The sequence below is a fragment of the Seriola dumerili genome, unplaced genomic scaffold (genome assembly GCF_002260705.1).
Source record: "Seriola dumerili isolate Sdu_G_001 unplaced genomic scaffold, Sdu_1.0 BDQW01000111.1, whole genome shotgun sequence".
In the NCBI taxonomy this organism is placed as follows: Eukaryota; Metazoa; Chordata; class Actinopteri; order Carangiformes; family Carangidae; genus Seriola; species Seriola dumerili.
Window position 1 is genome coordinate 1,922,203 of NW_019174366.1, and position 18,105 is coordinate 1,940,307.

The window sequence follows — 18,105 nt, forward strand, 5'->3', positions numbered from 1 at the left end:
ACAAACTTGTACACAAGATCAACCAGGGCGTCATTTGTGACTACGGCTCTATTGTGCACGCTCAGGGTGATTCCCTCGCATTTTAACTGTGCCTTGTTGTGGAGGGTGGGATAAGCACAGCATTTTGACCCAGTCACCATCCTTACAAACAAAAACAACACTGTCTGTGTCAGAATAGATACACCTCTCCCCCGACAATGTCCACTAAGTCACAGGATCAGCTGTGCGTATGCTGTAGTCAGAGCACCAATGAAGATGTTTAAGTTCTTGGTTTTAGTTGCCTGAGCCAATCAGTGTCTCCACTGAACAACAGCAACATGATCAGACACAAACGAAAACTGCCTGAAGTCATACTGGTCGCTAAACATGTAACGGGTGAACTGCTCGGGGTCTGTTACCAGTTCTCATGAAGCCTGGTTTCCCGTCACACAGTCTTCCTGAATGTACCTAGCTTTAGACTTCTCATCTTTTGCAAAGCTTGGGTAGCCTGAAGCTTCCTGTTTACGCTTCAGAAATGTCTAGACATATTCTTTGAACAGATTGTCATTCTTTTCTGTAAAATGCCACACCTCATCAATTTTAGTCACAATATAGCCCTTCTCCACAGCCTGACCCAGACTCCAGACAGAGCCTTGTCTGGATCAGGGCGGTTGTACCCACTGGTCTGATTTTGAATCTCAGCACATGTCCTGGGGTATTACCAGTCCTCTGCTGTGTTTGGGGCCGGGGCTCTGTCTGTACCATTTCTGGAGGATGATTGTGATGTCTCGGTGCTGATGGATTAGCACCCATTTGTTGTGTTTGGGTATCTGTGTCGGCTTCCGTAAATTCAGAAGCATCTCTTTTCAGTATACCCATGCTTTGCAAAAGATTAAGACTCTGCTCAGTGGAGAATTCTGCATCCTCTTCTAAAATAGCATTCATTTCATCTTCAGCATTGGATATACTTTTAAATCCAAGCCAATCTTCTTCATCAGTCTCTGAATCTGTAAACTGAAGTTATTTATTTAATTCTTTCTCTGCATCTGCTATACTTTTGTAGGGAGAGGTGAAACAGTGTAAATCGTCTGTCTGCCATGTCGTGATTTGTGCACACATTTACGAGACACGATTAAACACTACAAATAAAATGGGTGATAGGGTTGATAATTCCACCACTGCTCTCAAGTCCGGGGTGTCAGGTTCTGTAGGCCTTGACGAATCCTGACCTTCAAAAGAGTGGGATCCTGGACTGTCTTCAGTCAGAATAGGACTGCACAGAGTTGTAGGTTCTGGGATCTCTGTATGTCTGAACTGTAACCCTGTAAAATATTAGGCAAGACAAACATTGGGAATGTACTTAATCATATATTTTACCTGCATCACTATATGTGGGAGGTTTCACCTGAGCTTTCTTCTTTGAGGATAATGAAAGAGAACGTCTGTGTCCTCTTCTCTGGGGAATTTCATCAACCAAATGTCTCTCCACTAGAAAATCAATATTGTCCGATTACTACGTAATTAGACGAACAAATAAAATGACTTGTGAAATAATGTTACAGATTGTACAAGAGACATTACCTAAGAATACAGCCCTCCTTCTCCTGAGGTGTCGTACCTTGGAGCTCAACACGTCTTTGTTAAATACATGCATACAAAGATCTTCCTGATGCTTCTTTCTAAAAAAAAAAAAACTTCAGAGGGTACAGGAAAGAATTCATCTATCTATCTATTTTATTTTTTCATTTTATTTTTGTTAAAATAAAAGAAGACAAACCTTGATAAATCCCTGACATTTTTCTACTGGAAAAAACTTTATTCACTCTAACCAATACACAACACAATGATCAGGATCACTCTTAATAACAAACTGTCATACTCGTGAAGCTGCTCAACTACAACCCACGCACTGAAGACTATTTTAAAACTTAAGAAGGGACACGAATAAAAAAGATTCTGTCTCAGGAAAATTGACATCCCCAAAGTCTTATTTAGTATTATTTTTTACCTCTTTGGAAAATACCGTCCCACCACCCCACTACTTTACCCTCCCCACATACAGTTGATTACTACGTAGCTCACCCAGTTTCCTGATGAGAAACACCTTTAGTTTTATGATACCACCTTTCCTTTATCCCCTACAGCTGATTACCAGGCAGCACCCCTTCACCTTTGTATTCACCATTTACAATCTCATTTAAACAACTTCCTTGACAACACACACACACACACACACACACAGACATCTATGCAATAAAATACACAGTGGTCTACACTCACACATCACATGCACATCACACGTGCGCGTGCTTGTCTACCTTGTATACTATTTATTCATTCTTATCCAGCAAACTTGTTTTTTTAAAAATATAATTAAAGGTTTGGTTTGTTAATCTTGGGTGAAATGAATTTGAATAGAGTGATAATATTGTGTAAATGAGCAGACGGCCTCACAGTGTTGAGTTTTTATTCAAAGATCATAGGAGGAGAGAATGCATATCTCACATGTTGGCCATGTACAGATGAGAGGTGAGCAGACAAAGTTTAAGTGAAGAATGAGAGGCTGGTCATTCACACAGTATAAACACACACACACACGCACACACACACACAAACACACACACAAACACAAGAAAATTCATTATCACATCGTCATTCCACTGTATCTTATTTCATTTTAAATAATTAAGTGTTATGTCAGATTTCTATAGTGGGCCAAAGTGGACCAATGAAATGTAAATATGACTGTGTCTCTGCTGAGTGAAGCAGGGAGAGTCTGCCTGGGCTTTATATCAACAAGTCAGGTCTGATCATTCTTCAAAAATTAAACTTTTCAGAATTTATGTCGTCACATTTATGTACAACAGATTGACCGGGCCACTGGTCCAAATATTTTGAGAAAATGTAATGTTAAATGAACAAAGTTGCAATTATTATTTTGAATTTAAAGAGACAAAAATCACAGTATTTCTATATAAAGTTGTAATTTCTTAAGAATAAAGTCATATTTTTTTATTTGAGTATGAAATGTCATATGTTGTGAGGAGCCCGGATCGGTTAAATTACATGTGTTTTAGTTTTCCTGACAGTCTTTTATATTATATTTTGTAAAAATCACAACTTCATTTAGAAGTTTTACAGCTTTATTCTCAAAATATAACTTTTTCTCATGTTATGATTTTTTTTCCTTAAAATAACTTTTTCCTCAAAAATAATACAAATTTTTTCTAGAAATATTAAAGCTTTTCCTTATTACTTAATTATTCTAATTGTACAACTTTTTTTTAAATTACAATATAACTGGTTTTCCAAAATATTTCCTTTTTTTAATATTATGACTTTTGCTGTAAAATTACAACTAAAACTTATTTAAACCCAAAAATTTTTCTCAATATTAGTTTTTTTCTTGAAATATTGAGGCATTTCCTTGTTATGACTTTTTCCAAATTACTTATTCTTATTGAATGACTTTTTAAAAATCAAATAACCAATTCAAAATATTTATTTTTATATTATGACTTCTTCCATAAAATTACAACTTAATTTAAATCAACTTTTTTCTCAAAAATATTACAAATTTTTTTCTTGAAATATTATGGCATTTTCTCCTAATGACGTTTTCCAAATAAATTATTATAATTTACAACGCATTAAAAAAAACAAAACAAAATATAACTGGTTTTCCTTAATATTTACTTTTTTAAATTATGACTTCTTCCTTAAAATTACAACTTAATTTAAATCCTCAATTTTTTCTCAAAATAATTTGTTTTTTTCTTGAAATATTACAGGATTTCCTCATAATAACTTTTTCCAACTTACTTATTCTAATTGTATGACTTTTTAAAAATCAAAATATAACCGTTTTTCCATAATATTTACGTTTTTATATTGTGACTCTTTCCTTAAAATTACAACTTCATTCTCCTAACATTATGAGTTTATTCTGGCCCTAATACAACCCACAGCAGACACGTGTATCCATATCTTAAAGATCACTGATGAAATGTTTGTGGATGAAAACAGAATCCCTGAGTTACATTTTCCAGGTGAAGAAGTGACATTTCATGGCAGACCTTTCTTTCACAGACAGCTGTTTTTCTTCAACTCCTTTTGTTGCATAAACTCTGTACAGTGAATGAAAAAATGAAGCAGTACCAAAGCTCTAGTAAACGTTTCAAAGTGAATGCAAAAGTCCAACAAGCTACTCTCCAGCCATCAAAGAACGACACAGTTCAAATCTTGAATGAAGTAGAAAAACTGGACATAATTACAAACATGTTTTGTAGAAACCAGGGTGCATAAAAGTGCTTGTATAAAGGAAAAATAATTCTAATTTTTCATATATGTATTTACATATTCTTTTTTGTGCAGCTTTTAGCTAAAATGAGTTGTGGATGATGAAGAGGATGATGATGCAGGCCGGTGTAGCAACAATGCAAAATGACAGAGATAACATATCTCATTATAATGAATGAGAGGGAGGAGGACGTCCTTCTCCTCCACTGTAAACAAGGAATTAAATACACTAGAGATCTGAACTCACTGACTGCACGCTGGCATTCATTGTCTTCAGCAATAACATCAAACACAGTCTCATTCTATTAGCTGTACACAAGGAAAACTGGGGTTTAATACATTTTTAGGGCAAAGTGCTGTGTTGTCTTCAGACACATTATCGTAAAACTAGTTCAGCTCAGCCTCGCCGAAGCCTCTGGTTCTAACTTCCTGAGAGCGTAAGACTCTGGCCCCAACCAGAAACCAGCCCCAGGCCCCTCCTGGACCTGAAAGATCATTAGGTAGACATGAAATGTGACTACAAGTATTTCAGTGTGCCATTAAAAACTAAAAGTCCAGCACTAGGTGTTTTAATATCTAAAGCCCCATTTTCAGTATTAGTCCTGCTCAGACACGAAACTGATTCAGCAAAATTCACAAGTTTGTCCTCCTGAAACTTGCGAAGCTAGCAGGTAAGCTGCTGTAGCTACTGAGCTAACAGTTTACATGCTAGCTAGCCAGGAACATGGTAGTGCTAGCGGAAACACAAGAGTGGAACTTCTGGGTTTTGAGGCCAGGCTGCTAAAATGACCTCGTATGCTAACAAAGTGATCCATTAGCTTTGTTAAAATTATGACACAATCATGCTAAAGGACGAGCAGCTAGCATGAAGGTGACGACAGCTCTCTATAACCCGCCAAGCTAGCTGGCTTGCTAACTGCCGGTTAGCAGACAAGAAGTTCAAGAGACGTGTTTGTACCATCAACTTTTTTCACACAACTGCAAATAATGCTTCTTTTGTGCGGAGGGTTATACAGAGGAAGACTTCCTTCCCAGCTCTCCGTTCCTTCAAAAGTCAGCAGTCAAGACAGATCATTTTTGGTCAATTTGCAAAATTCCCCAAAGTTCGACCTCATGCAAAAACTAAGATTTAAGCCACTTTCATGAGAAAATCTGTTAAATACAAATATGAAAGTTTTGCTGTGAAATCATGAATGCAGGTCTGACCAGGCCTTTAACTGGGGAGCCTGTGTGATTAATTGTGGTGCTAATCTGTATTCTTAATCCCATACAGTATGTAATCTGTAAAGTAACATTTCTAATGGAGATGTACAGGCTGTAATTTGCCTATTTGAATCAGCATCCTAAGGAAGGATAATGCATTGACTTGTGAAAAAAAATTCTGCTCTGTTTAATTATCAGAATTCTGAGATAATCATCTCGATAATTCAGAGAAACAGAGCACAATTTTTTTCTCAAGTCAATGCATTATGCCCACTACAGCACACTCAACATGTTTCCTTCTGGTCCAGTATACACCCGGTTCCAAATTTGAATCTGGCCCATATACAGCGTGACTGTCAGATGCCACTGGACCATTCTGGTGCGCACACATAATAGCCTGAATCTGCCCAGATGTGGAAGTATATGGGCCAGACTTGGGCCAAGGACCAAGGCATATGTTGGGCCAGAAGTTTACTTAGCTGTCTTGGTTTCATGTATGGTCTGTGTTAATGGAACCTATAAAAGCTTGGTGAACGTTGTTAGGACTTGGTAGATATATCCATGTACGTGTGCACATAGAGATTTGAGTGATAAATCCTCTGAGGTCCTCATGTAACACTGGTCCTGTGCAAATAAGGCTTTAGTTTCAAATGAGTGTCTGGACTTTTATTTTTTTTAGGCCATGACGTTTTTAGGTTGTTGTCATTTCCTTTGCAGCAGTTGCTACCTGCCGCATTATCCACAGCAGTGCTCAGATTTAGATTTAAAGGGAAATTCCAGTGTTTCTCAACCTTGGTCTCACTCTCTTACGACAACTGGGAACATTTAACTCAGCACCTGATTGTAGAGATTAAGGAAGTCAAAGAGGGGGAGGAGCAGGAAGAGGAGAGTAAGACCATGTTTGATCTGAATTTCCCTTTAAGAGAGAAAGTGGAGGGCTGTCTCTGAACACGGGCCACGTGAGGACTGAAGCCCTTTCTAAGTGCCAAACTGTGCTGGACTGGGAGCCAACTCTGTGTGTCCGTGGTCCTGGGAGGAGAAGCAGTCGTCAGAGTGGATGAAGTGCAAGGCGGTCTGGTTGTAGCTCAGCAAGGCCTGCTGCTTCTCCTCCGGGCTGTAGTCCAGGGAGTGGGGGTGCACCTGCTGGATGTGCCTCTTGATGGTGCTGACCTTCAGCGTGGCCAGAGTGGCTCCGCACACGATGCAGATCAGCCCGTGCCTCCTGCAGTCGTAGTCCATCAGGTACTCCATCCGCCAGCGCACCTGGTAGTTTCTCCTCTGGTCCTTCCCGGGGTAATGGCCGTGACGAGAGGGCGTGGCCGTGGCCGTGGCTGTTGCTGTGGTGGCGCTATCCCGTGCTTTACCCTTCCGCCCGCTCACACCCTCCTCCCTCTTCACCATTTTACTGGGCGTCATGACATCATGGGAGGCATCCTCATTCGTCTCTCCTGTGGTCGCCTCTGTCGGGTTGATTTCTGCTAAAACAATAAGTTCAACAGAATGAAATGACTTTACTTTAATAAACCGCATCTATGAACAAACAAAGCTGCTTCCTTATATTTCTGTATGTTAAAGCTGCAGAGTGTAAAGATTTATATATAAGAAACTCTGTTTCATCAGCTGAGACCAGCTCCACTAGGACACACTCACTCATCCTGGACTCTTAAATATGAACCAGCTGCAGATTCTTTGCCTTTCTCAAATACATGCATAAATAAACTTTGTAACTGGGGTCAGTGAGCATGTGTAATGGTCACATGATAACTCTGAACACTCTGCTCTGACTCTGGTTTTTAACAGAAACATGTTTTTATTCACTCATTCATCACTTTGCTGTTAAGCTACTGTCAGTGTAATCACTTCATCACTTCCTGAAAATGTTCAAATTACATGCGTGGAACTCTCTCTTCTTAAAAAACACTAACAAAAATACAGCTGCAAACAGTGATCTGGGCGCCAAGTAGCCCAGCAGCCCAGAGTTGCCATGGAAACATGATGTGATTATGTCAAGGGCATGGTTGTAAGCACTCACAGCAAGTTTCATGTCAGTTGATTAAAGACTGCCTGAGATATGACTTGACTTCTTGTTTGGCCCCTCTGCCGCCATTTTCGATTGGTTGTTATGGTTGAATGCTTTTGTAAATTAAAAATCCATGTGATAGCTTTTGTGAGTCTTGGTCTGAAGCTCATCTGTGCCAATTTTGGTAAAAAGACTGGACAAAGGTTGTCCAAGGAGCAGCAAGAAAACATTGAATTCGGTTGGATCCAAAGAATACAATGGCTCACGGTGAACGCACCTCCAAATTTGACCTGTTGGTGGCGCGGTGGTGAGGCACAGACATGAAACTTGTTGGAAAGCACCATGGGAGTGTCACCAATCAGTGTGCCAAATTTCAAACCACACAGTTCTAGGGGCTGCAGAAGAAGATTAAAGGAGATGATGAAGGACAAAAGGCTCAGTTGCTTGGCCCCCAGTAACTTGGCCCTTATACCACAGTTTCTAACACTTTTAACTTCCAGCTTTAGTTGACTTCCTGCTCCTGTTCTTATCAAGTTTGAATGAACTTATTTCAAGTTACACCAAATAAAAGTATGAAACATCTGTGCAGGAGGTGTTGAGTTTTGATGACGCAAGCTTAACATCTGGAGAAAAAGGCAACACAGGCTATAGGAAATAATTAGTGTATGAAAATTGTGAGAGGTGAGTATGAATCAATGTGTTGTTGTGCTGGGGAAATGTTTGGAATTATGGTGAATTTATCAAGTAAACATGAGAAATAGTTATGTAATTTAAAAGTAAACCAAAGCAGAGCAGAAAACAGGGAAACACAGACGTTTGTACAGTAGCATGGCGAACATCATCTCACCATCTTGACCCTGCATCCCTCCTCCAGAATAATCTTTGGTCCAGGCAGCAGCCATGGCTTCTCTTTCCTGCCGGCTCAGGGTCGTGGTGTCAGGGTGACATTCCTGGATGTGGCGGCGGAAGCTGCTGACCTTGGTTTCGTGCAGGACCTGAGAGCACACCATGCAGAACGTGTCCTGGCCCTGAGGCCCGTAGGCCACCAGGTAGTCGAGGCGGAGCCGCCACGGGTCGCCCCCGCGCAGCCGCCGCTTCTTCGGCTGGCGGAGGGGCTGGGGTCCCTGCTGCGGAGCTCCGACGCCACCGTCCTCACCAATAAGACGAGTGTCCTGAGTTAAAGTGCCATCGCCTTCTGGGTACAAGTCCGTGTTGATCTGGATGGCCTCCACATCCTGAGCAAAGAGGTCCACCCCGCCATCTTTGGTGCTGGGCTCTGATTTGATTGAGTTTTCTGACTCTTCTGTCATGGGGCAGAGAAACATACAATATTTAAGATAAAAAAAGATATGAAAGATCATCTCTAACAACTACACTTCCCATGAGGCTTCGGCACAGTGCCTGTGGCCGGGAGGTAGAGTTAGGGTGACTGGACATCCAGGGTGCTTGGCTCACCATGTTACCAAGGCAACACTGATCCAGATAAGCAGCGATAAAAAAGGGTTGTTGGGTGCTGGCGGGTGGATGTCAATACATCTCAAAGGTCAGACAGATAAGACTAAACCGTAAGATGAATTTATCAAACTACACAGTCACATACTTTGTTTACTTTATATAGTTTTTAGGCAGTTAACCGAACCAGTCTGGATCAGTGGTTTTTGGCGTTAAGTCGACCTCTTACTTTCCTTAATACCAACCGCACATTTAGTTTTTGAGTGTTGTGCTGACTGATCTCACCATGAGTCTGAGCCCAGGCCTGCAGGATGCAGTGCTTCTCCTCGGAGCTGTAGACCAAGGAGTTTGGGTGGGTGTCCAGCACGTGGCTCTTGATGTGGTCCAGGTGAAGTGAGGGCAGTTCTCCTCCACACACCATGCACAGCAGCCGGCCCGCCTCCGCCTCGTACTCCATCAGGAACTCCTGGCGGAACCAGGCGTGCAGCGAGTCGTTCAGGTAGCGCTCCAGGGTCCGAGCTGACGGTCCAGGGAGATCCTGCCCCTCCTCCTCCTCCTCCTCCTGAGGCTGCGGGGCCTCGACCTCCTCAGACTGGGGCGACAGACTGAGGGGCTGTTGTGGCTGCTCTTGGGGTGTCACAGAGTCAAGGGGTTCTGCTGAGAATCAAAGAGGGGACGTCTTTACAACAAAAAAAATAAAAAGATACAAACACAAGAAACACAAGTCTTTTTGATACCACCACCAGGGGGCACTAAAGTCAGACATTTCAGTGATCTGTGGAATTTTTACCTGCTACAGTCTCACGTGGTCGAGCATGCTAACACAGACAACTGACTCTACTTTATTTGTGCTACACTAATTACTATTACCAATTTAGTAATTATCTCTTCATTACTTACTTTTATATTTAATCTAATGTGGAATGATGCTTGTGTGCAAACTAATGCACTTTTTCTTTAATGCACAGGAGGGTTCATCAGTGAGGTGTACAGTGGCAGGAGGTGTGGGAGAGGTAACCCATGCAAATCTACAGAGAACATGCAAAACATAAAGGAGAACGTAGGCTATGAAACGGCTTTATTTTCATATGGATGTTGTTGGAAATGTCTTGACCACGAGTAGAGGAAACTAGCTTTCAGGAACGGCAGAGCAGTTAGATGAAAAGAGAGATGATACAAGTCGAGATAGGTTGTTTCCACTGTCGGATATTTGACTGTTAAATTAAGACACTTTCACACTGTGGGGAAAATGCGCTCTGCGTCCGTCTGTTCTGATACAGAAAGAAAATGATGTGCACGTGAACACCGTCTATAGTTACATGTACTTAAGTAACAAGTAGCAAGAATGAGATGAGAAGATCAATATGAATCTCATATCTGTGTGTTTAGGGGGCGCTCTGGTGGCTCACCTGGTAGAGTGTGTACCACGTTGGCTCAGTCCTTACCACAGCGGCCTGTGTTCGAGTCCGACTCAGGCCCTGTGCTGCATCATCCTCTCTCTCTGTTCCCTGGCTTTCCTGTCTCTCTCTCACTGTCCATATCATAATAAAGCCAAAAATAGCCAAACAATGTCTGTGTGTTTAGTAAAAAAAAATATGTCTGTGTTTAGTAGAGAGCTGGAGCCAGGACGTGGTTAACCTATCTTAGCATAAAGTCTGGAAGCGGGGGGGGGGCAGGTATCAAAATCACAACTACCAACACCTCTAAATCTCACTGATTAACTTCATAGTAAACACAGGCAACAGATAAAACTGAGCAGTTATACTGTATCAAATATTTTCCTTTAAATTAATTCTTGTAATTAATAAACCAGGCCCAATAACTGGAAATCGGCCACATGGTGGCACTGTGATTAAGGCTTGAAAATGCAATTTTGGAAAGGTAACGCCCCCTCACAACATCAGTCTGATGTTAGAATAAGATACTGACAAGTAACTTCACAAGGGGCGGGGCTTAGCAGGAAAACTGCCATAACTCATTAATGATTTGTCCAATCAGCATCAGAAAATCTGAGCGCATATCTGAAGTCAATGTTTGGGTACAGGCCTACCAAAGCATTTTGAGCCCAACCCACAGGGGGCGCCACAAATACCAAAAACGTGTACCTCAAATCCCAGCCCCAACTCTGGGCACAAGTATTAATCAATATCTGAAGTGTCATATTTATTGGTGCAAGTGGGCGTGGCCTGTCACATATTTGCTCAGAACTCAAGATGCCTTTGAACAGTCCTTAAACTAACTAGATAACTAGAGACTTCCTGAGATATCTCGTGAACATACACATAGGGATGGCAATCGAGAACCGGTTCCAGTTGAGAACCGGTTCCAACTGGTTCGATCCATCAACATCATATGCCTTTATGATTAACGATTCCCTTATCGATGCCCTCCACTTTAGTTCTGCTTGCCTTGCAAAACAATGATGTCACGCCTTCGAGGAAGTGTGGATTAATTTCAAAACAAACATGAAAAATTTGTAGATGCAGCACAGCATTAAATATCAGGAGTGCCATGTGTTTGAGGCTCCACGCTGCCAGTCAACGAGTGCTTCCCAGTCTCAGCAGAGCAGTGAAGGTACAAATTAGTGATGTGTCAGTGGCGAACGAGCTGGCTCTTTTAAGTGAACGATGGGGAGCCGTTTTTCTTTTTTTTGGGGGGGAAATTGATACAAGGCAGACCTAAAGAGGCAGACAGCAGCCCCTCCTCAAAGGATCTACAACTACAGAGCAGTTATCTATCTTGTTCAGTGTTCAGAGACTCATAATAATATTTGCGTTGTTGACACTGAAAACCTGTACTGGCCTACTTTTTCCACACAGAAAATCCACAGGAATCGATAAGCAGAATCGATAATGGCATTGGTATCAATAAAATCTTATCAATTCCCATCCCTACATACACACCAAGTTTTGTTCGAATCTAATGAAGGGGGGACAAATGGCTAAACATCAGATCTGCAATTATTGAAATGTTGCAGGCTGTGTGATGATGAAACAAGTGTGAGCTTGTTCTCACTCCTTCTTTAAACAGAATTAAACTACCTGAAGTGACTTTGCTTTACCTGAAGCTTTTTGAGGCCTGAAAGCTGCTCATTGCTGCTTGTGGCTTTAATTTAGGCAGATTGAGCTTCTTCTTTCTGTTGAGCACATAAGGTCTTGAATCTGGAATCACTGCCTGCTGCTGTATTCTACTTTCGTTTTGCATTTATCTTGTGGGTTTTAATTTCCAGCAAAGATCCTGTCAAACCAGTGTCATTTTACAGCCAAGTTGGAAATCTCATATTGAAATATCAAAAGTTAAAGTAATTCATTTATTTGCCTTACATGTGGAAAAGGTAATCGTTTAAAATTGAGTAGTGTCTAAAATCAAAATTTTAAACATGATTCTATTGTGTTTTTTTTCTCTGTCATCTTAAATATAGTTTAGACAAGCTACCAAGAATCAGTGCATCATTACATCATTGTCTCCTCCTCACACACCGGCTACAACACAAACTCATACTGCCACCAAGCGTGGTATCAACAACACTTCTACCTAATCCAGTCCAGGTAAAGTCCTACCCACCAGCAGCATGTTGGCCTGAGTCCAGCTGCTCCTCTTCCTCCTGAGGTGAAGGTCCAGCAGCAGAGCTGTACGACCTATGACCTCCCCCCAGGCTCAGGTGGTTCTCCCAGCCCGAGCGGATCACCTCCTTGTCGGCGGCGCTCCACAGCAGGGAGTCTGGGTGCTTCTGTCTGATGTGCCTCTTTATGGTGCTGAGCTTCAGCGTGGCCAGCGAGCTGCCGCACACCATGCAGATCATCCCGTGCCGCTGGGGGTCAAAGTCCATCAGGTACTCGCTGCGCCAGTACTCGTGGTAGTAGCGGCGGTGGTCCCGACCCGGGATCCGGCTGAGGCCTGGACGCGAGGCTCTCTGGACCCTGGGTTTTCGTCCAGAGGGCCCAGGGACTGGGGAAAGGAGGAGTGGGTGGTCAGGGCCCTCTGTGATGCTCCAGTAGGTGGTGCCTGGAGATGTGACAGGTGTGACCATACCAGCCCCCGATTCCTCCTCCTCACCTCCACCATGGCCATTGGCAAGACCGTCCTCTTCTGACAGAACAGGACAGAACACAGATCAGTCCTGGTCTGTTCAGGGAAACTAAAGACCTTATAATATCTCATTAGTATGAATGAATGATCCTACTCTTCCTCTTTTGACAACAACACCATCACCATCATTAGGTTTGTTATACTCGAAGGATTAAAAACTTTTTGTTAATTTTTTATATAATAAGAGACTGTATCTAATGTGGATCTGACCAATGACAAACAACTTAATGATGTCACTGCCGAGGCAGAAGGCTCAGTAGTTAAAGTCACTTTTGTGTGGTGGCTGACAAGGGCAAATGCGTTGCACTGTCCCAAAACACTTCCATTAGGAGACATGAGCTGCAAATACAGAAATGATGCAGATTCAAAAATACATACGAAGATACAAAACAAATACAAGAATGGAAACGTGCTGCAAATGAAACTACGTGCTGCAGGAAGCCAAAACAAACACATGAACAACAAACACGCCCCCTCTAGGGGGAGCTCTAAGTGGAAAACCGGCATAAGCTTGAGCTTTGAACCAAGAGTCTAAACCTGTGACCAGACCTTTGACTTTGGACCAAATGAGAGAGTATGAGGGAAGAAAGAAAAGATTTGTGTTCTTTTTTACATTTGGCCATAGTTTTTACAATATTATAAAAGAGCAACAGTTAACGTAGCAAGTGTTAGCATTAGCTTAAATACAGTCTATGGGTTTTCCACTTAGAGCTCCCCCTAGAGGCTTGGAGCTCTTCTGTTGCGTTGTCTGGATATGCAGTGTTTTTTGTTGTTGCATCGTTTCTGAATTTGCAGCACATTTCTCCTAATGAAAGTGTTTTGGGCTATTGCAGCGCATTTGCCCTTGTCAGCCACTGTACTTTTTTACTAGTGCACTACACTGTTACTGTCAATAGAAGACAGCTCTATTAGATATATGGTTTGTAATAAATTTGCCAATACTACTGTATCACAGACAAGCAGGAATATGTTAAATAACAAGAAATAAAAGTAAAGTATACAACACATATAACATCTATGTGCATATATTGTGTATATGTTTTTTGTGTATTAGTGCGCTCATACTCAGATCTGTCTTGGTTTCAACTGCCAGATGAAACACAGGATCAGCTACATCATGAGAAAGAAGCATAAACATGAAGAAGGAAACATATTACATATATGTAGGGAGATTTTCTCAAAATGTTTTATGTGTTACTGTTTGATTGATAGCTGGACATTACATCACTCTTTATGAAGCTCAGCTTCCTCAGGTGTTTTCACCTGTCAGGTGAAGGGATTTCCATGTTATTGATTATCTGATACAGCCAGGAGTGGACAACAACAGAGTACATTTACTTGAGTACTGTACTTAAGTATACTTTTCCAGAGTCTGTTCTTTACTTGAGTATTATTCTTTTTGTAAACTTCTGACTTTTACTCCACTACACTTACAAGACAAATATTGTACTTTTGGCTCCACTACATTTCTATGAGGTACTCTTACTTTGAAACAGAGCTTTTTGTCAGTGAATGGATTTTCTCTTATTTTGAAAATGCGATAGACCATACACTGTGTTCATCACAGAAAAACCAATCACTGCCAACTCCTCCACTGTCAGTCATGTTTGAACCTGTCAGTGTCCTAACGATGGCGTTAGATAAAGATGAGGCAGAAGATTAATTTAGTTTGAAATGTTTTCTGTGTTTACCACAACTAAACTTCATCACTGACTAAAAACGTTGATGTCCAACTTGAGAAAGTGTGTCGAGGGACAGTAAGTAACGTTTGTTTTATTCCACTTTAAAAAAGACAGCTTGTAGTAGGTTGGTCAAATGACTTATTGCCATTTCTATAGGCTTTATAGCATATTCAAGCTTTTTATTCTACAGTAGATTCTACAGCTGTTATCACACAGTTTGCTAAAGTGCAGTCAGCAGCTTGTTTCAGAGTCATATGGTTCTGTAAATGTGGAACAAAACAACACTGTGGTGACATAAAAAATGTACTTTTGAATACTTCAGTATTTTTACAATCAAGGACTCCAGTACTTTAACTCCACTAAAAATCTTACTTAACAACTTTCCCTTGTATTGGAGTAATATTTGACCAGGAGGATCTGTACTGTGACTCAAGTAATGGAGCTGTGTACTGTGTCCACCTCTGGATGCAGCTCATTTCATCCAACATCCTTTAGTATTGTTGTTGGTTCATTGGTGTTACTCGGCCTGTGCCGCCGCTGCCCACTAGGTGGCAGCGGTGTGTCAGTCCGCCTGCCTGCCTGCGTGCTGTTGAGCCTTTGTTTATAGGAGCCACAGAGACGGAGGGGCCATGCTGCTCCATGGCATTGTCCCTGACACGGAGTAACTGGCTGCTTGACAATGGCCGTGGCTCTGACAGCCACGCAGACCCACTTTGCGATGGGAAACAGCAAGAATAATAACACTAGTTTTTTTCTCTTTACCTCCCAGGTCACTCTCCTCTTGCGTCGCTTCCTCCTCTCCGCTTATTATTAATGAGAGCAGCTCAGCCTGCTCGGCACACCGGAGGTCCACGGGCTCCCCGGGCTGGTTCTCTTCCATCACTGCCCGGCTGCTGCTCTGGTCGTGGCTGCTGTTCCTCCTTCACTGTAGCGTAGCGCTGAAGCGGGACATGTCACACACACACAACAACATGTCACAACAGTACCACGCTCACGCCGCTCGGCTCCGGTCGACACGCATCTACCCGCCGCTCTCTCTCTCACGAGCCCATCGCTGAGGAGCCCGTGCTCTACGATGTCCCCCCACGCGCCCCGCACGGGAGCCAAGTTAACTTTTCATATAATCACACAATCATGAATCCGGCGCGACCAGAGCCCGCTCCTCGTCCCGCTCAGTGGGGAAGCGCCTCGGCGCAGGCCTCCAGTAATGTATTTTAAGGCTCTTGCTTGTCTTCAGGGTGGGGAGCCGGACTAGGGGCCCCTGGGGCTCCTTAAGGGGCTCCTGGGTAAATTTAAAGAGACAGTAGCAGCGTCGACAATGCACACCCACCCCGTGAGGGAGGGGGCTGGGGATGGTGGGGGTGGAGGGGCAAACGGAGCAGCAGGCGCTAATACAGATAAGCTGCTAATACTAATGCTGTTGTTCTCACAAAATCATGCGGTGATGGAGGCGGTGTGTCGCGGCAGAGCAGCGGTTAACACACGAGGCGGGTCCACTACACCTCAGGGCCCCACCAGCTCCAGCTCCTAATGTTCTATGATGGGGATCCCATATGGTATTTACATAAACCCTGTGTTTACAGTGAGGGTCTACAGCGGATAATAACCCGTGTTATTATAGCCCATATAAGGCTGCAGCTAACCCATACAGAAATATAATATAACATATATGTCTCTATATCAAGAGTGATGTTGCCATATGCGTCACCTATATTATTATCACATATATACATCCACTGAATATATGTTATAACATATATAAAATACCCACGTTAAAATTTGAATATGTATGTATATCAAAAATATCTATATGATTAATTTTTACATGGTATAAGATGTTGCGACTATGTTTTTCTTATTAATTTATCACTAATTTAAAACATGTCTACTCATTCTGTGAAAGTGGTCTCAGACTTTTGAACCCTACTTTATAATATCAACATATACTGACAGGCTTTGGGATGGATATATATTATGTAACATATGTCTACAATATAAGCATACATACATAAATATAGATATTTGTATGGGCTAGACATATACTGTATATCAATATATGAAATTATTATAATTTCTAATAGGTTTTGTATATATTTTTTACATATGTGCTTTTATAGTATGTGTATATGTAATATATGGAAATTCAATATATGCATATATTACATTTGCGTATGGGTAACAGCTATATTCATTATTGATTGATCTGTTTATTAATGGCTGGATTGATCAATCAATTATCTGTTGACATGTTCAAACTGCTGGTTTTGTCTGAACAAAGGCCAAAACATAAATATTTAGTTTATCAGAGAAGACAATGAAAACCATACAGAAATGTAATGTTCGTATTTCAAGAGTGATGTTGCCATATCTGTCAGCTGTAAAGGGGACATATTATTATCACATATATACATCCTGTGGTTACATGGAGATATAATTTTAAAACGTATGAAATATCCAAAGTAAAACTTATGTATATATATATATATTTAAAAAATGATGGTATATCATGTTGCCACTATATATGATAACGATGTATTTTTAATTTATATATGCAAGTTTATTAAAACAACATACTCTACATGTTTATATATGTTTTTAAAAATTAATTTGTCATTCATTTTCAACATGTCTATCTTTCCAGTGTGGGAAAGTGGTCACAGACCTTGGACTCTACTGTATATAACATATACTGACAGGCTTTGGAATAGATATATATGTTTATGCAACATAATATAAGCATACATACATGAACACATGTCTTTGTATGGGTTAGGCATATATGTCAATGTATGAAATTGTTCCAATTTCAATATATAATTTTTATATGAATGTTTTTCTTTATATGTACATATATATATGGAAATTCAACATATAGGCCTACATATATTACATTTGCATATGGCCCAGCAGATGTGCATTATTTGGTGATCAAAATTGTTCTAATTAATCATCACATTCAGTTATTTGGTGTTATTTATTGTAATTTGAGATGATACTGAAATGATATATATTTATATTATTATATTTTGTTGGGCATCCCATCTCTCCTGAATTAAGGTTGTTAAAAAAAACTTATGCTACTTCAAGCCTCCTCCTCTTCCTCCTCGTCTTCTTCCTCCTGCTACTTTTGGTTCATCAGACTCAGCTGTAATGATGAACATTTCTTTATATTATTGAAACCATAAATGATGTCTCTTCACCCATGTAGTGGCTCCCCTCTGGTGGTGGTTTGGGGTGACTGGCCTTAAGGGATTACTTTAACTTGTTAATTTTCTTTCAAAATTATTATCTTTTTTTTTTTCTCTCTTTCATTATCTTTGATGCATTAGCCCTGTGTTCTCCCATGTAAACTGCTCTGTATTTTGGAAAATTTAATAAACA

The 18,105-nt window shown here is 41.1% G+C and overlaps 1 protein-coding gene across 1 annotated transcript; it reads right to left on the reverse strand.

Annotated features, from left to right (window-relative positions):
• Positions 1–6,326: 6,326 nt before the first annotated feature.
• On the reverse strand, positions 6,327–15,604 carry LOC111223584 (uncharacterized protein C11orf95 homolog). Its single transcript, XM_022747789.1, has 5 exons — positions 15,487–15,604; positions 12,518–13,042; positions 9,239–9,610; positions 8,349–8,804; positions 6,327–6,941 (listed from the first exon to the last, which is right to left on the reverse strand). The coding sequence occupies exons 1-5, from the start codon at positions 15,602–15,604 to the stop codon at positions 6,460–6,462; spliced, it is 1,953 nt and encodes a 650-aa protein (XP_022603510.1). The 3' UTR covers positions 6,327–6,459.
• Between the last annotated feature and the right edge of the window lie 2,501 nt (positions 15,605–18,105).